Source organism: Panthera pardus, unplaced genomic scaffold (assembly GCF_024362965.1).
Source record: "Panthera pardus isolate Hobbes unplaced genomic scaffold, ASM2436296v1 HiC_scaffold_22, whole genome shotgun sequence".
NCBI classification, from domain to species: Eukaryota; Metazoa; Chordata; class Mammalia; order Carnivora; family Felidae; genus Panthera; species Panthera pardus.
The window spans coordinates 31,997,418-32,022,149 of NW_026526788.1; the positions used below are offsets into that span (position 1 = coordinate 31,997,418).

The 24,732-nt window shown below is 58.0% G+C and overlaps 2 protein-coding genes across 9 annotated transcripts in view; one reads left to right on the forward strand and one right to left on the reverse strand.

Annotated features, from left to right (window-relative positions):
• CDH23 (cadherin related 23) overlaps positions 1-24,732 on the forward strand; it is a 413,989-nt gene that overhangs the window by 313,419 nt on the left and 75,838 nt on the right. Inside the window, 7 exon segments of the mRNA XM_053888562.1 lie at positions 1,914-2,027; positions 4,913-5,061; positions 13,742-13,802; positions 14,728-14,876; positions 19,920-20,055; positions 21,603-21,991; positions 23,112-23,213. Coding sequence (XP_053744537.1) covers positions 1,914-2,027; positions 4,913-5,061; positions 13,742-13,802; positions 14,728-14,876; positions 19,920-20,055; positions 21,603-21,991; positions 23,112-23,213 — 1,100 coding nt within the window.
• CUNH10orf105 (chromosome unknown C10orf105 homolog) lies at positions 6,602-23,098 on the reverse strand. 8 transcript variants are annotated; one of them, XM_053888561.1, is made up of 2 exons: positions 22,851-23,098; positions 6,602-8,556 (listed from the first exon to the last, which is right to left on the reverse strand). In XM_053888561.1, the coding sequence occupies exon 2, from the start codon at positions 8,549-8,551 to the stop codon at positions 8,183-8,185; it is 369 nt and encodes a 122-aa protein (XP_053744536.1). In that variant the 5' UTR covers positions 8,552-8,556; positions 22,851-23,098; the 3' UTR covers positions 6,602-8,182. The 8 variants fall into 8 exon arrangements, with proteins under 8 accessions (XP_053744536.1, XP_019300012.1, XP_019300010.1 ...); XM_019444467.2 differs by lacking the exon at positions 22,851-23,098 and adding an exon at positions 11,888-12,108; XM_019444465.2 differs by lacking the exon at positions 22,851-23,098 and adding an exon at positions 11,273-11,843.

Here is a 24,732-nt window from a genome sequence, read left to right on the forward strand (position 1 = left end):
TTTGTAGCTGGGTCCCTCCTGTCTGGCTCTCTGGGGGCCTCCTGGACCTATTGGGAGATTGGGAACTTACGGAGGTTCAGCCTGGAGGGAGGTAGAGCCCGTGACTCCTGGGGAAGAGCCCTGCCCCCCACTCCACCCCCATGTCAAGGTGATGAAGCGGACACTGGGAGACTGTGGCCTTGTCCTTCCCCGGGCACCCTTCATTCATGAGAATTCCTGTCTGTTTAGAGACAAATGGTTTAGATCTTTCTAAATAAAATGGTTGCAGCTCAAAAAGACCAAGCAGAAAGCTGTGGAGAAAGAGTATGAGGCCTTGCCCTGGCTCAACAGGAGAAAGGGAGTCATGATCCATTAGTGATGTCTGCCATGACAGTAGACTTGGGAGGTGGTGGTGAACATGCCATGTATTAGTCATGCCTGGATTAGAACAGTTGCCCAGCATTCTTCAGTCCCTGATACAGCCAAGACGTGCTGGGATGGCACGGGGCTGTTCTTTCACATTCTTTAGCTGTCCCTTGGCCATTTTACTGGTTCAGTCCTCTCTCTGTCCATGGCCTGCCTGCAGCCACATTACTCACAAGCTCATGTGCACACGTGTGCATGCACATGCATTCAGCATGCACACCGGTCTCCCTGATGCCTCTGCCCCTAGAGCAAGGAATGCCAGGTTCACAGCCCATCCTTGCTTGCTGCGACTGAGGGGACCTCCCAGCCCTCAGCCTCTTCTTTCCAGAATTTTCCCTCCTGCCGCTCCCTGTAGGGACCTAGCACCCACAGGGAAGTTCCTCCCAGTCTAGTCCTCCAAACTGCTCCAAGAAAGTCTTAGTTATCCAGACCCCGCCCGCCCCCTGCCCCGTGGACCAGTCATCGTTCAGCACCCAGCACTACTTGTGTCTCAGTTTCCCCACCCCCTAGAACCCAGACCTTGTCCCATGTGACTGGTGCTTCAGACCATCCACAAGGATGTCTGGGGTTTTCCCCAGGGACAAACTATGTAAGGACCAGGGAGCATCTCATGGCTCCCAGGATGATTTCCCAGCACCCAAAGTGGCCAGTTCCTACTGACCTGCTGAGAGCCTTCCTGGGTTGGGTGGGATTCTCAGATTTTGATTGGCTCATTCTGCAAGTTGCCTCGCATGGTCCGGGTCCAAACCCAGTGCCATGGTGCCCTCTACTGCCCAGAACACCACATTGCCTGCCAGCTGACCAGGGAGGGGTCTTTGCACTGTTTAGATGGGGGGGGCGGGGGGGGGGGGGAGTCCTTTCCTGTCCACCTTGGAGAGGGGACCCTCACACTTCCTACCCCATCCACCTGCCCCTACTCTTCACTCGGTGGAGCCTTGGGGAGTCGCCATTCAGCCCAAGATTAGGGACCTGGAAAAATCTTGGCTGACCCCCAAGTCCCTGGCCACATATAAAAGCCTCGACCCAGGCTAACTGCTCAGACACTTCTACTGGACAGGCGGGTGGCAGAATGGCGAAGGACACAGGCTCAGGAATCAGACTGCCAAGCTGGCATCTTACACCCAAAATAGGTGACTGTAACCCGGGACAACACACGTATCCTCGCTAATGGGCCTTCTCCCCTCTCTGAAATGGGCTTGTGACAGTACAAATGAAATGAAATAGCCAACATGAAGCCCCTGGTACACAGTAGGCGCTCAGTGGATATTCATCCCTTATGATTTCAGGCATTCAGCACCCACACCTGAGCCCACACAGGCCACACCCTCTTCAGAGCCACCCCCCCCCTGCCCAGAACCCTGTTCTCGGGGCTGAATGGGCAGCATGGCCCTTTCCTCCCAGGCTACCCCTGGAATGTTCTGGCTCAGAAGCAGAGCTGAGGTGCCACCGCCCTTTCCCTGGCAGGAGCCCTGGTTCCTGACAGAGGCTCCATTGTCTTTGGCCCGCAGGTGGAAATGTGGATGGGAAGTTCAGCGTGGGCTACCGTGATGCCGTTGTAAGAACAGTAGTGAGCCTGGACCGGGAGATCACAGCCGCATACATGCTCGTCCTGGAGGCCATCGGTACGCACCGGCCCCGCCTACACACCGCCAGCACGGTTCTGGGCACGGTTCAGTGAGGTGCCCTTCGAGGGCCAGGCAGCCCTGACCCCGGGAGCCAGGCCTTGAGTCGAAGTCTGTGTCTTGACACCGATAGAGAAAGGGCAGCCAGACAGCCTATTGCTGAGCGCGGGAGGCCATGAGGCTTAGCTCACAGCGCTACAACGCAAAACATTTAGTTGCTGGGGTGGGAGCCACGGGGCAGCTAGACGGGAGACCGCTGTGTGGACAAACCGCTGCAAAACCAGGCCAAAGGAAGCCGAAAGGGGGAAGGGAGGAGCCAAGAGTATCGGGCGCACAGGGAGGTGCAAGCATGTTCAGGGGGAGGGTGTGATCAGGGAAGTCTTCTTAGAGGAAGTGTCTCTGGATCAGCGTCTTGGTTGCGAGTTTCAAATAAACTCACTTAAGCAATATGGGCTCACAAAACCAGTCCGTAGGGTGATGGAGCTTCAGGTGTGACTGGACTGGGGGCTCAGGGGATGCCACCAGGCTTCAGTCTCTCGGCATTGGCTCCCTCTGCCTCCTGTGTGTTGTCTTCATTCTCTGGCTGATGTGGTGACAAGTTGTGGCCGCAAACCTGGTCTCAATCCTTTTGGGTTCAAGTGCTGCATCGGGGAGACAGCACTGGTCTCTTTCCTAGTCTCCCCAGCTAAAGCCCCAGATGAGCTGTGATTAGTTCCATCTGCCCCAATGCCTGTCCCTGAACCCCTCGTCGTGGCCAGAGGAGGAGAGAGGTGCTAGCGAAGCCTGAATCACATGCCCATCCCTGGTGCCCAGAACCCCGGGCCTCAGGGTCAGGAAGGCGGAATTCTCAGAGGGACCTTCAGGATACGGGCCGGCCTGTGAGAGCAGCATGGGGCAGCTGGGCAGATACCTTGAAGGCTGAGTAATCGTCACATTGCGGGCCAAGTAAAGTTTCAGTAAGTCTAGAAGCAGGGAGGGCGTTTCAGGCAGAGGAACCAGCTCAGGCAGAGGCCTGGTTGTGGGAAAGAGCTGTGTGTGTGTGTGTGTGTGTGTGTGTGTGTGTGTGTGTGTGCGTGTGTGCAGCTGGCTTGTGGTGTGATGTATACTGGGGAGGGGGAGGCTATAGTCAGGCAAGGCCAGCTTTTAGAGGCCTTAAGTTGGGCCAGAAATTTGGTCTTTGGTCTCCAGGTAGTAGGGAGCCCATGAGGGCTCTAGATGAGAAGAAGGATGTGATGAGACCTGTCCCCCACCCCCCTCCCCCACCACCCAGGTACGCTGCATCCTCCCAAGAGCATCCAGTTCAACATCTGCAGTAAGCTGTGGGTGAGAGGGAGTGAGCGTTCTGTGTCTCGCTCTTTCCTCTTTCCTGCCAGTAGCTCCTCCCCAGCCCGCCCACGCCCAGATGCATCTGCCCTCTGGTGGCTCTCCTCCCACCCTCTGGAGACCCCTCATTCCCCCTGCGTCCAGCACCGTCTGGCAGGAGGAGAGGGCTCGGGATCAGGCCTCCGAGGGGGCCTGGCAGCTCATGCTGTGTCCAGCCAGGCCAAGTAAGCAGGAGCTCCCGTGGGAGGCTGGGCTTGGAGAGGAGCTCCAAAGAGCAAGACCAGGTTAGACACTTGTGCCCCAGCATGTGGTCAGCTGGCCTCGGGAAGAAGGACTGAGTCACCCCTGGTCCTTAGTCAATTCCAGCTGCCTGCACTCCGCCCTAGGGTGACTCTCCTCGCCTGGACGTGTAGCACGGGGCCCAAGTTCCTTCCTCCAGGGAGGGCAACGTGACAGCTGTCCATGGGGCTGAGCCCCTTCCCCAGCCCCGGGAGGGTCCTGCAGGGAACTGAGGGGGCAGAGCCCCTGGATACCTCCGGCTCGGAAATCAAGCAGGGCCTGTACCCCCGAATGCAGAGGGTCCAGAGGCCAAATCTGTCCCGTAGGCATGTGTGACCCGTCTCTTGTTTCATACAGAAGGACAGTTAGTTGTGAACATTTAAAAATCAGGAGATTTTATTTAGAAGCTCAGATGTTCAGTTTCTCTGGAGAAATCGGAAGGTCTAGTGTCACGGGGCCCACTACGGACCGGCGCGGAGAAGAGCTGCCATCAGGGTCACCCCTCCCACCTGTGCCCCCATGGGTCTCGCCCGCCTGGCCCCGCCAGCAGTTGGCTTGTGAGCTGTTCCTGGATCTGTCTCCGCGGGCTGCTGTAACGAATTACCACAAACTGAGTAGCTTAAAAGAGTAGAGATTTATTTTCTCATGGCGCTGGAGGCCAGAAGTTCAAAATTAAGGTGTTGGCAGGCCTGCATTCCCTTCTGAAGGCTCTAGAGGGGCATCCTTCCTTGACTCTAAGCGTTTCTGGTGGCTCTAAATAATCCTTGGTTCGTGGCTGCAAAACTCCGGTCTCTGCCTCCGGCCTAACCTGGCCTTCTCTTCGATTCAGGCCTCCCTCTGCCTTTTTCTTTTAAGAACCTTTGCCATTGGGCCTGTGGCCCACCCAGGCAGTCGAGGATACCTCATCTCAAGACTCTTAATTATATCTTCAAAGACACTTTTTCCTAATAAGTTGACATTCACAAGTTCCCAGGGATCTGACGCGGGTAGATCTTCCGGGGGCCACGACTGAAGCACTTCGTGCCTCCGTTACCTCCTCTGTAAAATGGGAATAATAATAACAGCACCTATTTCACATGCTTCTCCTGAGGGCTGCATGAGTTAGAATAGCGCCTGGGACAGGTTAGATATTGTTAGTGTTATTCTTAATCTAAAAAAAGGGGAAAAAAAAACAAACCCACCCCTTGCGACGGCCAGAGCGGGTGGGATGAACAGGACACGTGCCCAGGGAAATCTGTCCCTCAGGCAGCCACTAACAGCCCATCTTCCTTCAACTCCCACAGACAATGGCCCTGTAGGTAAGCGGCGCACGGGGACGGCCACCGTGTTTGTCACCGTCCTGGATGTGAACGACAACCGGCCCATCTTTCTGCAGAGCAGCTATGAGGCCAGCATCCCCGAGGACATCCCTGAGGGACACAGCATCGTGCAGGCAGGTGGCCATGGCCCCTTAGGGCTGTTGGTGGGCTGGGGGCAGGCATGGCTGCCACGTGGAGGGATGGAAACAGAAGAGGGTTCCGCTGCTGCTCCGGAAGTATCCAGTAGGCAGTGGGGAAAGAGGGAGCCAGGCACCCTCCTCCCTTCTGGGGATGGTAGGCCTTTAGTTTCTGTGGCCTGAGACAGCACCCTGGTTCCCCGCAAAACAGAAGGAAGGCCTTGCCTCCCTCCCTTCCCCCACAGCCCTCTCCTCTCCCCCCACCCCACCCAGAGGGCTTTTTGGAACAGCAAGTGGATGGAGCTGTCACATTTTCCCGGTAGGAGGTGAGGGGGAAGAGGCAGGGCCCAGCTAGGCCCAGAACAGAGCGGCTTTCACGGGGCCCTTGGCCAAAGCTCTCCTCTTAGGAAGTAAACAGGCACAAGAAGAAAGAGTTCCTTTGCCCAGGGTGCAGGACAGCTCTGAGGCTCAGAGGAGAAAGGGGAGGACCTGAAAATGAGGCTTAGGTCCCCTCCCCCACCTCCCCCTGGAGGCCTCCGTTGCTGGATGCGGTGGGAGGCCGGGGCTGAGCCAAACACAGCAAATCTGGGCCTGTCCGCCAGGGCAGACTCCCAGGATCCAGGATCAGAAGGGGCTGGACGTGGATCCACCTCCCTGCATCGGGGCGGGAGGAAGGCAGGAAATGGGCTGGGAGCAGGGTGCTGACTCCTAGAGGAACGGAGAGTCCAGGAAGCCACAGGGATTTGCAAGAGTCTGGGGGTGGTTCCAGAAGGAGGAACGGGGAGGTTTTCTTCCTCTGGCCTCAGCTTCTCCTCTAGCCTAATACCTGCCACCCCACTCACTGACAGTCTCCCAGGACCAAACTGAGGACATGCCTAGAGGTGCGGCCAGAGCTTTGTGGGCCCCCCACCCCCCGCCCTCCCTTTCCATCCCCAGCTATTCCTTCTCCTCAGGCCTCAGGGCAGCCTTACCCCCTAGTCTCCAGGAAGAGAACACCTAGGACCGAGCAGGATGCTGGCCTGGGCATGACACCGGTGACTGTAGGCCGAGTGCATCCTGGGATGTCTCAGGGAGGCCCTGGGAAGGGAGCCAGGAAGAAGTTCACAAGCTGGAAGGGAGAGGGTAACAAACCCCTGTGGGAGGAGGCCTGGCCCACTTTCTAAACCTGAAGAATGGGTTTCTATTTACACAACACTGCACAGCCTGAAATTCTAGAGCCCGTGAGTAATACAGGGCAGCCCTGATTCTCCCCGTTTCTCAGGGAGAAATTCGGGCCTTAGCAACTTCTCCAAGGCCTTGGAAGTTTCTGGCCAAGTTGGCCTCACTCTCTGGTGTCAAACTGACCTGGAAGGAAGGTACAGAGGGCCTCACCAACATGCTGGAGAGAAAGCTTCTGTCTCGGGGAGAAGATGGCTTCCCCCCACCTCCCCAGGGCTCCTTAAACTTTGGGGGGTTGGGATACACCCAGACGGGGCCATCCTTCACCCGGGAAACAGAGGCGTCCTACTTCTGTGCCTGGAGTCAGTGAAGCAACGTGAAGGTTTGGACATGGTCTTGCTCTCTGCAAGCTTCCGGGCTTGTAGGGAGGACACAGAGATGTGGATCGCCCCCAATGCCAGGAAGAAGTGATCCTTTCTCTGAGAGATGTGAGGAGCAGGAGTGGTTCTAGGCAGAAAGTGGCTTTCCGCTGGAGAGCAAAGAGGGCTTCCCGGAGGGGGTGCCTTGGGAAGCGTAAGCCACGGCCTGGGGACAGGTGGTTCAGTTTGTCTGGAGTCTCGGGTCGAGGTGAGGCTAGAAAGGTAGTTTGAAGCCAGCTCCCGGGGGACGCCGATCACCACACTAAGGAGCCGTGGCTTTATCTAGCCAGCGGTTGGAAACCAGTGATGGTGTTGGAGCTGGGGGGTGGCAAAGCTGGAGCTCACTTCCTGAGAAGACCTGGCTGGCTGCATTGGGAGTCACAGCAAGGTGGGTCCCGGCAGCCCTGTAGCAGGACACAGGTGGCAGGAACTAGGCAGCTCAGACCCCCTCCGTCCACTCTCCAGATTTGGGACCCCGAGTGCACAGCCGCACCCTGTGGGGAGAGTTGGGGGTTTGGAATTCCGAGAAGCCCACTCTAGGGTAGGATTGCTTTGACAGGTAGCCAGTCAATGGCACAATTGCCAAAAACTCAGATAGCACCCCTAGTGTGGTCCAGACCTGAGGTCCCACAGTTGTCCCGGAGAGGTCTGGACCCTCCTACCCAAAAAGGAGGAGGCCTCCTGCCCTGGCCGAGGCAGGAACGCTGTGATGTGTCCTCGGAGCCCAGGTGGCATCACCTCTGGCTTCTGGCAATGCCTCCTACCGCTTTGACACAGCACAGCTCCTTGGCCTCACAAGGAGCTCTTTAACCCATTCTCAGCCCCTTCCTGGTCCATTGTGACATGGGCGCCTTGAAGGGGGGCCACCAAGATGGCTGCCAGGAGGGTGACTGGCTAGGCAGGGTTGAGAGCCTCCTGCTCGCCCTCCTCCCAGCAGGCACACGGGCATCTGACCCACAGGGGTGCTGGCTGCTCCCAGGGATTATTAGGTGAATGCTGGTAGGTCCCAAGATTTCAAGGCGAGAAGTCCCTGGCTTGCCTCTTGCCTCTGGCACTGAGTTGGCACAGAGGGCAAGACAGTTCCTTGCCCCCCGTGTGGACGGAGTATTTCGTTTGGCTGGAGGGAACCTTTGGCCATTCGGCAACTCAAACTGGAATCCATGCTGGACTGTGGCACCTGGAAGGTGGGCAGGACTTCTGTTGGGAAGCAGGGGCACTGCTTCCTGGAGGTGGTTAGTGCCTGGTTGCCAGAGAAGAGTGCTGGGGGTCCCGGGTTGTACCCTCTGGAGCCGGGGCCGAGGGTCAGATGGCTGCAGGTACCCCGCTGTTGGCCCAGCAGTCTTTCAGCAGGCAGCAGCTGCAGAGTCGGCAGAGAGGAAGGCTTTCCTCCAGGGGCTGTCTCTGGGAAAGGCCACAGGCCTGGGCGCACAGGGGACCACTGTGGCTGAGCGTGTGGCCCAGGTCCTTCTGCAGTCCCTGGTTCCAGGCTGTGTCCACGGCAGGAGGACCTCTGGTGGGTCCTGGGTGGTGGGGACGCCCCATCACATCTTGGTAGATTCCGTGCAGTCACAGTCGAGGTTGTCCTCGCAGCCCGGCAGGGGGCGTCTGGGAGCAGGCCTGCCTCTGCGGAAGCTGTGCAGGGAGCGGCGCAGAGAGCCCAGGCGCTTCCAGAGCCTGAGCTGGGGCTCGCTGGGGCTCCCGGGGTGATGGGGCATGCACTCCCGAGCCCTGCGGCTCGGGTCCAGAGCGGCCGGTTTGCAGAGGGTCATGAAGAGCAGACAGCTGGCCAGCAGAAGGAAGATGCAGGCCAGGGCGAGTAGCGCCGGGAGGGGGTCAGCTGCCTCTGTGGGGCTGCCGGGAGTGACAGGGGCGGTGAGGAAGGCGAGGGGGCTGGGACCCCGTGTGCTCATGGCTCCTGCAACAGGAAGGGGAACGTTGATGGGGGCTGGGTGCTGCTAAACTAGCCGCAGACAGCATCACAACCATTGTACAGGTGAGAACAGTGAGGACCAGAGAGGTGACAAGTCTCAGGTCACACAGCAGAAAGTGCTAGAGCTGGGCCTGAACCCAGGTCCCCTTTCTGCTCTACCCCCTGCCCACTTGCTACAGAGGAGGCAGCAGGGTGATGCCTTCTGGCATTTTTAAATCAATCCTCATGAATTACACTAGTCTTCTGCCTGAAAACCTGGGATATAAGACCACCTCCGTCAATAGCTTGCTCTGTGACCAGGAACAAGTTATCAGTTATAGGATGCTGCAGCTGGCAAGGGCCCTAGACATTATCTAATGTTGGGGCTGCAACCTGGGGGCCCGCAGGTACATTCATGGGGTCCTTATCGTGTTTTTGTAAATGTCAATTAATCACGAGTATTTTTAAAGTCACAAACCCAAAACGAAGGGATTTCGCATGGCTGTCTGAATGTCCGGCTGCTCTTGAAATTTCAGAATTGCAACACTGGCAGCCAGTTCCCGCCTGGCACTCAGTTGCTGAGGCTGAGCAGCCTTTGTCCCCTTTAGAGAGGTCTCTGGCCCCCAGGTCACCACACTCCCCCACAGGCCCGCTACACACTTTATTTCACCTGCCTCGCCCGCCCCATGGGCATTCCTGCTGGTGCTTCCCAGTGTGACCCAACCTGCTCCCATGACAAGAAAGAAACTGAGGCCCCAGCAAGGGAAGGCCAAGCCCATGCTGTGAGCCAGTGGCCAAGCGAAGACCAGAACTAGGTTCCCTGACTCCTGGCCCTGTGGCTCCCAATCCTCCAAGATCACTGAGCAGCTCTGAGAACAGGTGAGAACCCACAAAGAGCTACACGGTTGACTCCCCCTCCAGACCCCAGGTACCTGTTATCACTCACGGCCATCCCGCTAAAGGGAGCTCAGCAAACAATCTTTGTAGATGGAAAATCAGGCTGAGCTTCTGGTTGGATAGGTCTGGGGTTGTAAATAAAAATCCTTAGAGCGCATGGCCGGTAGATAACTTGTGACAGAGGACCCTCAAGCAGGTGGCGGTGCCTCGGCCAGGCTGATAGAACGCAGGCCCGGCTCTTTCCGGTTTCCCAAGAGAAGCCAGAAATCTGGATTTTTCAGGCAAACGTTCCTGACGTTTAAATGTTGGCAAGTAATTCAAATTTGGTTAAACCAGGAGAGGGGCGCAGGAAGGGGGATATGGTGCCAAAGTTAAACTCGACTCCAAAAAAATGTGCGATGAATTTTCAAATATCTAAAACACTACAACAGGCCAAACAAAACACGCAAGCGGGCCACTGCCAGCTCGCAGGCCAGCACTGATGATCTTTGATTTCTACAAACGCAGGACAGGAAGTCCAAAAGAGGGCCTAAAAAAAAAAAAAAAAAAAAAAATCCTTTATTTCTCTTTGACCTTAGATACTTTCGTGCGACGGGGACAGCAGGTTTCCCCCTTTCTCCCGGCTTGCAGCTTAGAGTAAACTTACGGTTGAGTTTCTAGCATGACGCTCTGCAGAGTTGTGCCAAGGCTCTGTATGTGGGTTGCCCAGAGCCCGTGTCAGCAGGCAGTGGGGAGTGGAGAGGGCCCCCCGCCCCACCCTCTGGAGCCCCTGTCCCTACCCCGGGCACTCACCAATGGCGGCAGGACCTAACTCCCAGCTCCCAGCGCCCAGCCTCCTTCCTGCTCGCAGCCTCACCCTGCGCCCGGCCAACTGAGGGCACACAGCACAGCCCGCCTCCCACCCATTCCCTGCTACCACTCCTTCCCACATTTCCAGACAGAACACGACCCCTCCCGGCTCCCAGCTGGAAACTTTGATGCCCGTCTAGCTGCCCAGGGCCCCTGCCTTTCAGGCATCGGGCCTAGAGAGCACTCCAGCTGGGCGGCCATATGTGGTTGGCTGTCCCTTGAATATGAGCATGGAAAAGGGATGGGGTGTGCCCACCACAGGGAGAAAACTGAGAAAACGTGCCCCCTCTCCTTCCCTGGGCAATCTGAAGCGGGAGAAGTCTCAATCCTGCTAGTCCTGATAGTATTTCAAGGCTGTCACATGAGTCTGGGGACCCTATCAGACCAGCAAAGCTGGCCCAGACTCCAGTCCTTGGGGGAAGCACTTTAATAAAAAGGCACGTGAGGCTATAATTAGCATCTTAGTAGTTTTCTTGGAAGCGAGAGATTCTAAAGGGCTTGAAGACATCAAGCCACCCTCCCTGGAACACACAGCAAAACCAGCTACCAGATCCTTTTACAATCCCTCTGATCCACCAAGGGTCAGCTGGTTGCAGGGAAAAGAGGCCTCCACCAGACCGAGGCTAGGAATGATCTCGAGAGCAGGTGAAGCTTCTCCCTGCCCGCAAGCCCAAGGCACACTGGCAGGCCCCTGCTTTAGACATATCTCTGAAAGCTCAGTCAAGAACGTTCTTTTTTCCCTCAGAGGTCCCTAGAACAGCACCTGCTAGAACAGAAGAACTAACCTCAGGGTACATCTTGCTGTGTGGCCTTGGGCCAGCCACCGTCCTTCGCTGGGCATTGTTTCCACTCTGCAGAAAGCAGAAGGACTCCCCAGGTCTGCACGCACCCTCACACCCTCCCCCAGAGTCCCCCAGCAAGGGTCTGGCCCCACTTTCCTCACCACACCTTCTCCTGCAGCTCCCCGAACTCTGACCTCAGAGCCAGCGCTCAGCAGTCCCAGGCTGGGTAGAAAGGTCTTCTTAGCTGTGCAAGAGAGGCCCAAGGAGCACCGGGTGCCACCCGTGACCCCAACCTGCCCCGGCCTCTGCCGTGCCCTGTGCCCCTCAGTCAGCCAGGCTGGGCAGAGCGAGCTGTCTTCACTCACTCTCCAGCTAGCCCTGGCTTTGTCTGGAAGAGTTTGGGCCCTGCCTTGGGGGAGGGGACAGCCAAGAAGGGTAGGGATGGCAACTGGGCTGGGCAGAGGGAGAGGGGAGCCAGGCAGAGGAGCCCCGTTGCTCCCCAAGCCTTCCCGGGACCTCACTTCAGCTGGTCTCCTTGGAGCCCTCTCAGCGGGCAGGGTGGAGGCCTGGGGGAGTCACGGGGAGGCTTTCACTGCCCCGGCAGCAGCCCTCACCTTCCCCCATCGGGTGTTTGAATGGTATGGTCGGCAGCCAGAGGGTTGCTATTCAGTGCCTGCCAGCCTCCAGGTTACCCGGGAGAGGGGAGAGAGGAGAGGGGCTACAGCCCAGCAGCAGGGTGATAGGCCCTGGCAGCTCCCGGGCCCCTCCTCCCCTCCTGCACCCCTGCGCCCCTCACCTCCCAGGCTTACCACTCAGCTTCCCAGAAAAGCACCTGCCCTTTGAAGGTGTCTCGCTGCAGAAGGGAGGGGTGAGCGATGTTTTCAAAGGTCAAAGAGATCTTAGGGCAGAAAGCACAGGGTTGAGGGCCAGCCGTGGCTATGTTCCTTATAGTTTGGGTGGGCCCTTGGAGACCCTCCAGGTGGTGTTTCTCCAGCTCTCTCACACCACACACACACACACACACACACACACACACACACACACACACACACACACACACACACACCCTCCCCAACCTTCTTTCTTCCCGGAAGCCAGAGCCTCCCCAGCAGCCAGCTGCCTGCGAAGGAGCCTAAGTCGTAAGCAGCTTCCCCATCGAGGACCCCCCTCCCCCGCCCAAGCTCCCAGAAATACAGCACAGAGGTCGTGGTGCCTGGGCCATTGTTCCAGAGACTGAGGATATAGCAGTGGACAAAGTCCCTTCTCTCCGTGGGAATATAGATAGTAAACAAGGTTATAGTACATCAGAAGCTGATGGGGGTGGGGACAGCCTGGGTATTGGAGTGGTGGGGAGTGGGGGGGGGGGGCGCTGCAGTTCCACATACAGCGGTCAGGGAACAGATGACATTTGAGCAGAGACCTGAAGCCGATGAGGGCGCGAGCATAACACAAACGCGGAGGGAGAGCTGGCCGGTGGAGGAAACAACATGCGCTTGGCATTCAAGAACCAGCAGGGAGATCCGTGTGGCTGGGGCAGAGCTGGTGAGGAGGCAGTCGTGGAAAATGAGCTCAGATACTCCCACTTCTCACCAGTAGGAAGGTGGACTCGCTCTTTCTCTAGGCCCAAGGTCCAAAACCTCAGCGAAGGAGCAGACTGACCCAGTTTTGATGAGGTGCCCCCCTCGCAGACCAGCCACCGCTGGCCACGGTCAGTAAGGACCCGGCAGCCTCAGTGCTGCGGTGAGAGGTGGAGAGAAGAGGGCAGATCCAGAAGCGAGAGGTCCAGGGCATCACAAGGCAATTCGCCACGACTCGAAACGACACGCCGAGGCCCCGAGTCCACCCGGCCGTGCCGTCAGGCCTCTTCCTGCATCACCTTGCGGGGGAGCGACCTCTGCTCGCTTCAGGCGTGTGGCAGTAGAGTAGGTGTTCGGTTCTTGGTTCGACAGGACCCGCCTTGAGGCTGGCGGTGACTCTGCCAGCAGCCTCGAGGCTGGACTCCTTGTGAAAACGGAGAGACCCTGGGTGGGGTCTCTGAGTGAGAACAGCACACCCCAGGTCCCACCAGGGACAGCCCACAAGCCCCGGTGACCTGAAATAGACCGGAGTGAACGCATGGGTGGTTGAGTACGGAGCCACCTGGCGGGAGGTGGGATTTCTGGGGTTCCACCAAGTGGCTCTTTCGGTACCCGGTGCCCAGCCGGGACTCAGCATGGCCAGAATGGCTTCCGCCCAGGAAAACTGGGGGCGAGGCGCGGCCGCACGTCCAGCCCTACCCCAGATGAGGCTCCTGGGGTCTCAGAAGGAGGAAGGAGGAAAGCAGGCTCCCATGGGCTGACCTAGTCAAGCCTGGATCCGGAGAGCTCCAGTGTGCCACCCTCCACCCTGTCCCCCACCCTCCCCAAGACCCTGGTGGAGGATCAAGGAGCAGAGCTGACAGGTCCCCTGCCAGGACAGGGCAGCATAGAGCCCTCAACAGGCATCCTTGTGGGGGTCGAGACGGGCATGTCCCTCGCCTCTGACGCTCCCCTGGCTTCTGTGGGCAACCACAGGTTGTCCAGGATGGGCTGGGGGCAGCGTGGAAGGTGGGAGAGGGGCTTCACCAGCGCCTCCTCTCCCCGTGGGGTGGCGTTCAGGGGGTGACATGTCTCATTCTCCCTCAGCTCAAAGCCACAGATGCAGATGAGGGCGAGTTTGGGCGCGTGTGGTACCGCATCCTTCATGGTGAGTGGGTTGCCCTCCTGCGCTGAGGAGGGCAGAGCTTCTCCAGGCTGCCGGGAGTCTGGGAAGGGAGGCCAAGGAAACCTTAGGCGCCATACAAGCCACACATGCGGGCGGCGGGCAGAGGGGGGAAACGGACATTCTCTGATCGTTCACACCAAGTTGGGTGTCTTTGAAGTGAGTGTGCTGTGCTTGATTGCTGTCCTGGAGTGCCTCGAGTGGGAAATCACCCTGACAGAGGGAGCATGGGGGAGGGCGGCCCCCGGCAGTGAGCCCCCCAGACATTGTCACCGGCCCAACATCACTCAGACACTGGGACGGTGCCCTCGGCGAGCTGGCCGGGAGTCTCGTTGGGCCAGCCAGCATCACGTGACCATCCCTGACCCGATTACTATTGGCCAGAGATTGAAATACGCCGATCTGCCTGCTCTTGGAATCGGGGGTAAAACCACCCCTGCGCAAAGCACGTGGACTGATGGTGGAAGAGGGTGGACCCCCCAGCGGAAAATCGGCGTGCTCTTACCCTAGGACGGTGGAAAGTCCTGGACCAGCCCAAAGATATACACAAAATCCTCACTTCAACAGCCCACAGAGAACTTGCCTTTGTGTCTCTTCTTGTACTGTCCCAGATCCTTCTGAAATTTTGAATCCCCTGAAATGTCGTATAGGGGTCTCAGGGGACCCCCAGCCTTCCCATAAGAAGGGTACAAGGTAGGCTCCCGTCCCCTCCCTCAAATCCTGCCAGGTCAGGGCAGCGTGAGGCAGAGGCCTTCTTGCCATAGTGGGCTTTGTCCAGGCTGCCGAGACCTCTGTGCGGGGTCAGCATTCTAGGGGTCCGGGCCCCACATTTTCCCCATCGCCATGCTATGAACATCCCATGTCCTGCTCCAGGCCAGAGCCCATGCATCTCCTCTGTCCCTCGGCACAGGTAACCATGGCAACAACTTCCGGATCCACGTCGGCAACGGACTCCTGATGCGAGGGCCCCGGCCCCTGGACCAAGAACGGAACTCATCCCACGTGCTGATAGTGGAGGCTTACAACCATGACCTGGGCCCCATGCGGAGCTCCGTCAGGGTAAGGGGGGGGGGGGAGGGGGAGGGAGGGGCTGGCACGTAGCCAGTCAGCAGGCCGTGAAGCCCTGCCTCCCCTTCAGCAGTGGCCTCAGAGCTGGGCCAAGACCACAGCTGGACCAGAGATGGCCACCAGCTAAGGCCCGGTGGGGGCCGGGAGCCACGGGTTTTAGTTACTGAGTGACCGGGGGCTAGGTGTGTGGTCGAGGAGGCCAGAGCCCAGCCTGGGCTCTTGGAAGCATCCTTTTGTTCTGAGCCTCGGTTTCTCCAGATGTGGAAGGGGGTCAGCGATACCGATGTCAGTCCTAAGAGACGGGAGGGGTGTCCTTACCCTGCTAACCCCCACAGCCACGCCACTCGCTAGGATGAGCCAGGGAAATCTCACAGTTACGATCTTGGAAATAGAGACATTGCCAACTTCAGTCTGCACGAGGAAACTGAGGCACAGAGGCGTCACTAGTGCTGGACCAGGACTCGAGCCAGGACTCCTGAGTCCAGGCTCCGCACACTTCCCATTGAAAGTGTCCCCCCAAATATTCCAGTTACCGTTCCCGGCTGCCGCAACAAACGTATTCTTTTCTGCCCACCCTCACTCACCTTGAGCCTCTGCCCTATGAGGCTGAAATCAGATTAACCTTGATCTTCCCGAATGGTCAAAAACAAACAGACGGGTACCCCTAGTGGCTGGGCCGGTTTATGCACTATTCTGCCCCGTGGCAGAGGGATGGCTGAGGTAAACGACACGACCTCTCGAGGCCACCCAACCCTACCCCCGCTGCACACTCAGCAGCTCACAGCCCCTTCCCCAGCACCAGGTGGAAAGTGAGTCAGACCCCAAAGGTGAAGAGTAGGAGGAAGGTGGGAAAAGCCGGGGTGGGGAGCAGGCAGGGACTTTTACCCAGGACTGAGTATGAGCTTCTTATCAGCCACATCTCCACCCCGCTATTTCCCCGGGCTGGAAACAATGAACAGAAGCCTGGGTCACCATCACGCGGGAGGTGCTAGAGAGTAGGTGACTTGGCCTTGGCCCATCTGCTGATGCCCCCGCAGCTTTGCCCCAGGAGGAGATGGAAAGAGAAACCTGGGTCCTTACAGCTGCCCCTCTGAGTGAGGGTCTGTCCAGGCACGGACGGCTCAGGGAGTCACATCCCTTGGGCTTTCACACCTTGGGGCTGCTTGGAATGATTCCAGTGCCCTGGTGACTGCCTGTCGCACCACGTGCCCCGGGGCATTCCCCCACGGCCACGTTCACCTGCACGACTGCGAATCGCTTGCTCGCGTGCTGATTAGCGCACTCGCGTCACGGCTTGCTATTTGTGGAGCCGACTTCAGGCCGCAGAGTGACTGATGTCAGGGTAGCTCGGGTTGGCTCCCTGGACTTTTGGCTTCCTGATCACGGCCCCCCTTGTGGCCCCTCACTCCCCACCCTCCCGGGAGCAGGTGGGCACTCTCTCCAGGGCCTGCCCCTGTCGGCCTCGGCATTGTGACTGCAAACCTCCTTTAGCCACCAACCTTGGTAAACAAAATGGTGTGCAGTGCCCCAGGGCATGTAGATCGAAGCCAGGCTGTGACGGTCAGCGCAGGGATGGGACACTGAGAAGCACACCTGGTTGGCCACGCTCCTTTCTGTCCTCTCCCCATGGGCCATGAGGAAGAGCAAACCCTCACGTGAACTCTAAGTGCTTTCTGTCCTTGAACTCTTTCCTTTTTTTTTTTTTTTAAATGTTTTTTATTTTTTTTAGGAGGAGGGTGGGGAGGAGCAGAGAGAGAGAGAGAATCCCAAGCAGGCTCTGCCCTGTCAGCACAGAGCCCGACACAGGACTCGATCTCACGAACTTGAGATCATGACCTGAGCCAAAATCGAGAGTAGGACGTTCAATGGACTGAGCCACCCAGGCGCCCCTGTCATTGAACTCTTTTGACCCTCCTAACAGCCCTACGAGGGAGGCATTGTCATTATACCCATTTGTACAGAGGAGTAGACTGAGGCAAAGAGGGGTTGGCCAACATGCTTAGGGTCCCATAGCAGTAAGGGTAGAGCTGGGCTTCACGCCCCGGCCGTCCAGGCAGGTCTGTGCTCTCAGGCACTACACCATGCTGCCCTATATACAGGCCCTTCAGAGCACAGAGACCGCTGCCCAAAACCCGAGTCATTTTAAGGTGGGAATTTAGGAGCTGGCACCCAGGGCGGGGGCTTGAAAGCCCTTGTAAGACACAGCCGCCACACCTCTGGGCCCCAGGAAACCTGGGAGCTTCCCTGAAGACAGTGTGGGGACTCCAGCTTCGCCCCAGATTCACTTGCCCAGCAGCAGTGGAGACAGCTCCTAGGTCCCACCTCTATTCTCCAGTTCCCGCTTCAGAGACCAGGGCCCGGGAGCACAGAAAGTCCTCCTAGAGACCGGGGACCTCACACTGCGATTGCGCACTGCAATTTTGCACACTGCGATTTTGCACACGCCTGTGCACATATCTCCTACCCTGTCCCTGTTGGAGGGCACAGCACTGGGCAGACAGTGGGGCTGGTTCTCCAGGGAGCCTGGTGGTTCGGTAGCTGAGCCCTCCCGCTCACAAGAGCTTGGCAGACCTGGGCGTTTCCTGTACATCTGTGTCTCTCAGGTTTGTAAACCACACCGTTTTGCCTCCTGTCTCTGCTGCTAAAAACAAGGCTGAAACCAACAAAAGGCTAGAGGTATGGAGACAGCCTCATAGAAGAACGGGCCACACCCAGGCTCCATGCCACCTCCGTCCTCTTTATCGTACTGGCAGACTGGCCCTGGTTTTGTCCCCACGACCCTTGGAGGAAAAGCCATTTGGACCAGCAGACTCGGGAAGGGGAAGGCTGACGGTTTTGAAAGATGGATGGTTAGTTTCTGTTTACAGAAAGAGAGTTCCCGAAATTCGTCCATGCAAATTCCCCCCACACCCACCCCACCCAGCATCTTCCCAGCCAAGTTCTTGGTGAAGCCAAACTTAGAAGGTTCCAGTTCGTAAGCAGCTGCACTCCGGGGCGGGCACTTTAGTTTGCATAGTGGGTTCTGGGTGTCTGGACATGAAAATGTGATGACACAGCAGGGCTCAGGAACCCCAAGAGCAGGGAAGTAGAGAAACCTTTGCCCACATGTGCCTCTCTGCCCCCCTACGTCTGCTACCAGCCTCCCCCAGCCCCCAAGTCCTCTACTAGTCAGGCCACCGTTTGTGCTTGTGCTAACAGAAGCCCCTTCACTTTCTTCAGCAACTTTCCAGCTAAGCCCAGAAGAAAAGCCAGAGTAGGGGTGCCTGGGTGGCTCACTCAGTTAAGCATCCAACTCTTGGCCTCGGCCCGGGTCGTGATCTCACGGTTCATGGCATGAAGCCCCGCGCTGGGCTCTGCACTGACAGTGTAGAGCCTATTTGAGATTCTCTCTCTCTCCCTCTCCCCTGCTCCTGCTCTCTCATGCTGGCGTTCCCTCTCTCTCCCTCTCCTCCCTCTCCCCCTCTCTCTCTCTCCCTCTCTCTCTCTCTCTCCCTCTCTCTCTCTCTCCCCCTCTCTCCCTCCCTCCCTCTCTCCCTCTCTCCCTCTCTCCCTCTCTCCCTCTCTCCCTCTCTCTCCCTCTCTCTCCCTCCCTCTCTCTCTCTCTCCCTCTCCCCCCCCTTTCCCCCCCTTCTCTCTCTCCCTCTCTCTCTCTCAAAATAAATTTAATAATAACAGTTAAAGAACCCAGGGCTGATCCCAAAGGCAGCGATGAACCAGAAACCCAATGTTAGTGCTCTCACATTGCCTGGGCCACGGTCCCCCCCATCTTGGAGGAGAGGCAAAGGCCCTGGGCCTCCCTGTGGCTCCTTAAGCACCAGCGCTCTGTGACACGCGCCTCTTCCCTACCACACTGCTCCTTCTGGACACAGACCTGGTCCTGCCCATCCTGGGCCAGACCCTCCCCGTGCCCCTGTGTGTAGGTGAGGGGCAGGGGCAGGTGGTGTGGCAAAAGGAAGAGCCATGACCCTGATCTCTAGCCACAGGCTCTCTCTCCACTAACAGCTCTTAAACTGTTTTCCTTTTGTTCCGCAAAGACACATGTTCTTTAAAGAGCGATTAGAAAGTACACCTGAGCAGTGATGAAAATTATGCCTAATTCTGCAATTCGGATATAGGCACTTTCTTGGCCAGGATCCTCAGAAGCAAATCCTGAGACAAGAGTTGCTATGAAGGTGATAAGGAGAAAGGATCCCCAGGAGAATTTGCCAAAAGGGGCATGGGACCAGGAAGGAAGGGCCGCCCTGTGGGAACTTTGGCTCAGTCCCACAGAGAGCTCTGGAGAGAGTCACTCCAAGGACCCAATCAGGGCTGAGGAAGCCAGAGTGTTTATACTCCACGCCCATCAGCCACTGGCTAAGGACCGCCCCGGGTGTGTGTGTTTTGGGGGGGGGGGGGGGGGGGGGGGCGGGGGCGGACAGAATTCCCAGGCACTTCTGGCTCTCTGGGTGTTGGTGTTCAGCAGCCTGGGTGGGCTGGGGTTAGTCCCCCAAAGAGAGCCACGGTTCCTGGCCGCAGACAGCAAGAGCATTCAGAGAAGGTGCCTGAGCATCCACAGGGGTCTGAGCACCAGCGTCCTCTGCTGCAATCATAATTAACATCTTTATGTCTATTCTCCCAGATATATTCTGATGTTTGAATGGGGTCACTTTCAACTTTTTAAGTACTTTTGCAAGGCCTGGCTGGTTTTGTCTTCATAACAACCCTAGAAATGGCTCAGAGCATGAATCACGACACCGATACGTTACTGTGTCATAGCTGAGAAACTTGATGGCCACAAAGAGTCACGGGTTCCCACAGGGTTAGTGGCGGAACCAAGAGAACGATAAAATGATGTTTGAGCACCTGCCCCATGCCCGGCACCGTGCAAGGTCGGGGGACATGGTGACCAACCAGATAGCCCCAGGCCTTCCATAGAGAGCTCACCGCTGGCCCGGGAGAGCAGCGGCCACACATGCAGGCCCAGGTGGGCCCAGCCCTGGATTTCTCAGGTCTCCACCCAACCTTGACCTTCCACCCCCGGTCTGGCTCCTACAGGTGATAGTGTACGTGGAGGATGTCAATGACGAGGCCCCCGTGTTCACACAGCAGCAGTACAGCCGCCTGGGGCTTCGAGAGACCGCGGGTATCGGCACATCGGTCATCGTCGTCCGAGCCACAGATCGAGACACTGGTGAGGCCGGCTCCCTAGAGTGACCCCCCCCCGCCCAGCTCCTCCCTCCTGCTCCTGTGGAGCCTGTCTTCCTTGGGATGGCTCAGGCTCCCCCATCCAGCAGCTCCCAAGCTGGGGAGGGGCTTCGGGGACAGTCCTGGTAGCATCCCCACCAGATGCACAGGCCTAGAAGGACTGAAGTCAGGGAGTTGTCCCAGTCTCCAGATGGAGAGAGGGTAGGTCCCAAGCTTGGAAAGTCTAGGTTTCTCATTGGGGGACCCGCAGCTCCTGGCTAGCCTTTGGCCGGGGGCCGGGCAGTGCTGGGGGAGGTAAAGGACTTGTCACACAGCTGGCTGAAGCCTGCTGCTCCAGCCAGAAGCGGCTCTGTGTCCTACAGGCCTAGCTCAGGGCCTGACACACACTTGCTCCACAAAGGGCAGGGTTCTGCAATCCTCTGGAGGCAGTCGAGACCTCGCCAAGGACCCTGAGCGCCAGAGAGGGCCCCAGGTGCCAGTGCCCAACAAAGGAGAATGAGGCCAGGTCACTGTGGCCCTCTTCATGGGGCCCAGCTATGTGGGCCTCTACCCCCAGCCAGGGAGGCAGCCAGAGTGGGACTCTTTCCTAGGGGTCCACTGCCCCCCTGGAGAGGCTCCCTGAGCTGCTCCCAGCTTCCCAGCCCCCCAGCGTCACCTCATGTCAGCGCCTCTCCACACCCTCAGCCCCGCTGGGGCACAGGATGGGGTGGCGGGAACAATAGGCCTGAAAACTCTCAGGTCGGTTGCCATTCCTTATATGGCACTTTCGTACGAGTCAGATCCCACACGTCACCGTTGCCCACTGCTTCGTGGCCTTTTCTGGGTCAGGAATCCTTTTGAGAAATTAGTGAGAGCTGTGCATCCCTCCCTAGAAAAATCCCAGAAAGATGTATATCCATCCCGAGCTTTGCAAATGCTTTGCAGGAAGTCTGAGATTTCCTGAGTGGTTTTATGGCCATTCCCTTCAATGCCTGTGGCCTTCAGCTGAGGAATCCCAACTCGAACTCCTGTTGAAGAGCGCGCTGAGGCCGAGGGTTTGAGGTGGAGGAGTGAGGAGGAGAGGGGGAGGGGGGGTATCCCTGTTACTAGAACCCTTTGGCTGGAGGGGCCACATGGAGTGTCGGCCACTTCTGAGGATGCTGCCCCTGTCTGACACTTTGTAGATGAAAGTTCCCCCTACAAGAGATCCCTAATGTCCAAATACCCAAGGGAGATACCTGAACTTGAATTTGGAGGCTCCAGAAGCAGAACCAAATCCCACCAGTGCCTCTCTCATGCCAAAGCCAAGCCCGAGAGGGGTTGTGTGTGCTGGGCCTTGCTGTCCACACAGACCTTGACCCCGTCCCCTGCCGCTGCTCCTGGGACAAACCCAGCCCACAGGGGTGGGGGACAGTGCACACCGGGCAGGCCGGCCAAGGCCCCTCACCCTGTGTCCCTCAGGGTCAGCAGCAGGTGTGCTGGCGGCACCTTGGGAAGCCCCAGGGCAGCCCCACACCGGTCTGGGACAGCACAACCTCTTGGGTGTTCCCACAGGGGACGGTGGCCTGGTGAATTACCGCATTCTGTCCGGCGCGGAGGGGAAGTTTGAGATTGACGAGAGCACGGGGCTTATCATCACCGTGGATTACCTGGACTATGAGACCAAAACCAGCTACCTGATGAACGTGTCTGCCACCGACCAGGCACCCCCCTTCAACCAGGGCTTCTGCAGCGTCTACGTCACTCTGCTCAACGAGCTGGACGAGGCTGTGCAGTTCTCCAATGCCTCCTACGAGGCTGCCGTCTTGGAGAACCTGGCCCTGGGCACCGAGATTGTGCGGGTCCAGGCCTACTCCATTGACAACCTCAATCAGATCACCTACCGCTTCGACGCCTATACGAGCACTCAGGCCAAAGCCCTCTTCAAGATAGATTCTGTCACGGTGAGGGAGACTGGGAGCAGACACAGCAAGGGCTCTAAGGGGCAGGAAGCTCAATCCTTTTACAGCTAACCAACATTTATTGAGCTCCTTCAATATGCATGGCACTCTCCTCTTCGTCATAAAGTGTCTTTGAGATAAATATCCCTAGGAAACATTCCTCTCCATATTCAGGGGTAAGGTAAAGTTTATACGTAGGCAACCCGGTAACCTTCTTGTTACCAGACAACGACAGCTAGGTAAGTCATCACATTTCTCTTTTTACCTTGGCTGTTAGGAAGCTCAGATATAAAGTGCTTCATCGCAGTAGCTAGTCTTAGCTCGGTAGCAGCCAGTCTCTCATCTACCATCCGGATCTTACTCTTCCATCTTTGCTTTAACGTGTCTTTTCTCGGCCTCCCTTCTTTGAAAATAGGCAAGCGTAGGGGCGCCGGGGTGGCCCAGTTGGTTGAAGCGACCGACTTCGGCTCAGGTCATGATCTCATAGTCTGTGAGTTCGAGCCCCGTGTCGGGCTCTGTGCTGACGGCTCGGAGCCTGGAGCCTGCTTCGGATTCTGTGTCTCCCCCTCTCTCTGCCCCTCCCCTGCTCATGCTCTCTCTCTCTCTCTCTCTCTCAATAATAAATAAACATTAAAAAAAAAATTTTAAAAATAGGCAAGTGCACAGTGTACAGGCCTTGTCCTAGGGAATACTGGGTTCACAAAGATGAACAAGCGTTCCCAGCCTTCAAAGAGTCCTGAGACTGGGAGGAGAAGCAGGCGTAGTCAAGGGTGCACATCAGGGCACCACAAGGGAAGATGTAAAAAGAACTACGACGCGGGTGTGATGTTGCTGCCTGAGGCCCGAGCCAGAGGGATCTTACCTGGCTGGGGAAGCCGGCAGCCTACGTGAAAGGGGTGGCATCTGAGTGAGATCTGAGAAAGAAGTAGGGTTTGGGCCGACAGAGCTTCACCGGGAGGTTCTGCCGGGCAGAGGGAGCGACAAGGAAGTGGGGAAGTAGGCAGAAGGTTTGGGAGCAGCGAGGACTCTGGTTTGACCCGAGCGCGGGGCTGCTTGGGGGCGGGGTGGCCTCCGCCCGGTGGGTAGGACGTCGTCACTCGCCCGTCTGGCCCCCTCCCCACAGGGTGTGATCACAGTCAAGGGCCTGGTGGACCGGGAAAAAGGCGACTTCTACACCCTGACGGTGGCGGCAGATGACGGCGGCCCCAAGGCGGACTCCACCGTGGTGAGTGGGTCCCCGGGTGAGAGCCCCACAGGTATAGCTCACTGCCCCAAGACACCCCAAAGCCTGCGTCTTCACCAGCCACCCCACGCACGGGCCGGGCCACAAATGGGTGAGGCTTTTGACCGCTGTGGCCAGTCGTGCCACACCTCCCCGGGCGGCCCAGAGACCACAGACAGAGAGCCGGAGGGAGGGGTGAGGTGCGGGGGGCATTGGCGGGTGCTGGGAGTGCTGCAGACTGCTAACTGTTCGCACCCTTGCCTCTTCTCTCCCGTGGCTTCCCGCCGGCCCTGCCTACAGAAGGTGAGTGGCCTGTGGACCGGGGCTCCCCCCTGTGTGTTGGCTGTGGCCATTGCCGGTTCGGTCCCCATGTAGCCCTGCACCTTCCTGCCTCCGCTGGAGACAGGCACAGGGACAGGCCTGCAGCAGGTTCCTGCCCAGCCCCCTCGGGCCCAGCCCCTCTCGGGCACATTCCCCATCTCCGGCTCTGCCCTTCCTGCCAGCCCACGGGGCCCGGGCGGGGACCCTAGCGCGCCATAGGTGGAACACACGATGGAAGGAACGCTGAGGCTCCGCCCCAGCTCTGCTCCTCACTGGCTGGGTGACACGGGCAAGTCGCTCTGCTTCTCTGTGCTTCCCCTCCTTGGGTCTAAAATGAGGATGGTGCCAGCAGCCCTGACACTGGCGGGCGATGACGGATAAGAAGCCCTTTGTAAACTAGACCCCAAGACCCAAGGAGCATATGATGGGAGTGGCATCGGTAAAGAGGAACCTCGCCCTCTCTCGGGGGTTGGGGGAAGGAGCGCATTCTATTACTGTGCACGTGAGGTGGGACACACAGTGCCAGGGCCTGAGGGGTCCTAGACAAGGGCAGCCATGGGCACAGGGTGAGTCACTGCCCTCGAGGACTCGAAGGGCTTGAGGGCAGAGACCACATGCTCAGAGCGTTTTGAGGAGCATGACTGCTGAGGTCACAGGTGTCAGGCAAGGTTCCTAGGAGGGTGGGAGAGGCAGGCAAGGGACCTCAGGCTGGGAGGCTCGGGGCTGAAACGGGGGCGGGCCCCGGGGTGGCATCCTGCAGTGACGATGAGAACATTGACAAATGATTCAGCTTGGGTCCCAGCCAGTCCGGGCAGGCCGTCTGTAGGTCACATGGGGCAGCCAGCTCAGCAGCAGTCTTGGTTACGACCACATTTTCACTCCCCACCCAGTCCCTATCACATTAGCCTAGAGGGATAGAAATCAACCTATTGTCCGGGCTAAGAGCCAAATGCGCTTGCTTGGGGTTCTCTGCACCACTGCCCCTTGCAGGTACTCAGTTCCAATGGCCCTGGCAGGGACTTGAGGGTACTCCAAAGCCCCCTCCATCCACGGGGCCAGCCTAGGGGTAGTGAGGCCATGAGCAGCCGGGAGCCACATAGCTCCCCTTGGCCCACTAGGAGTCCCAGAGGGCAGCCGGTGAGCAGAACCCTCAGTGGGGGACACTAGGCAGGTGCCCTGTGTCCTGTACCTCCCAGCTCAG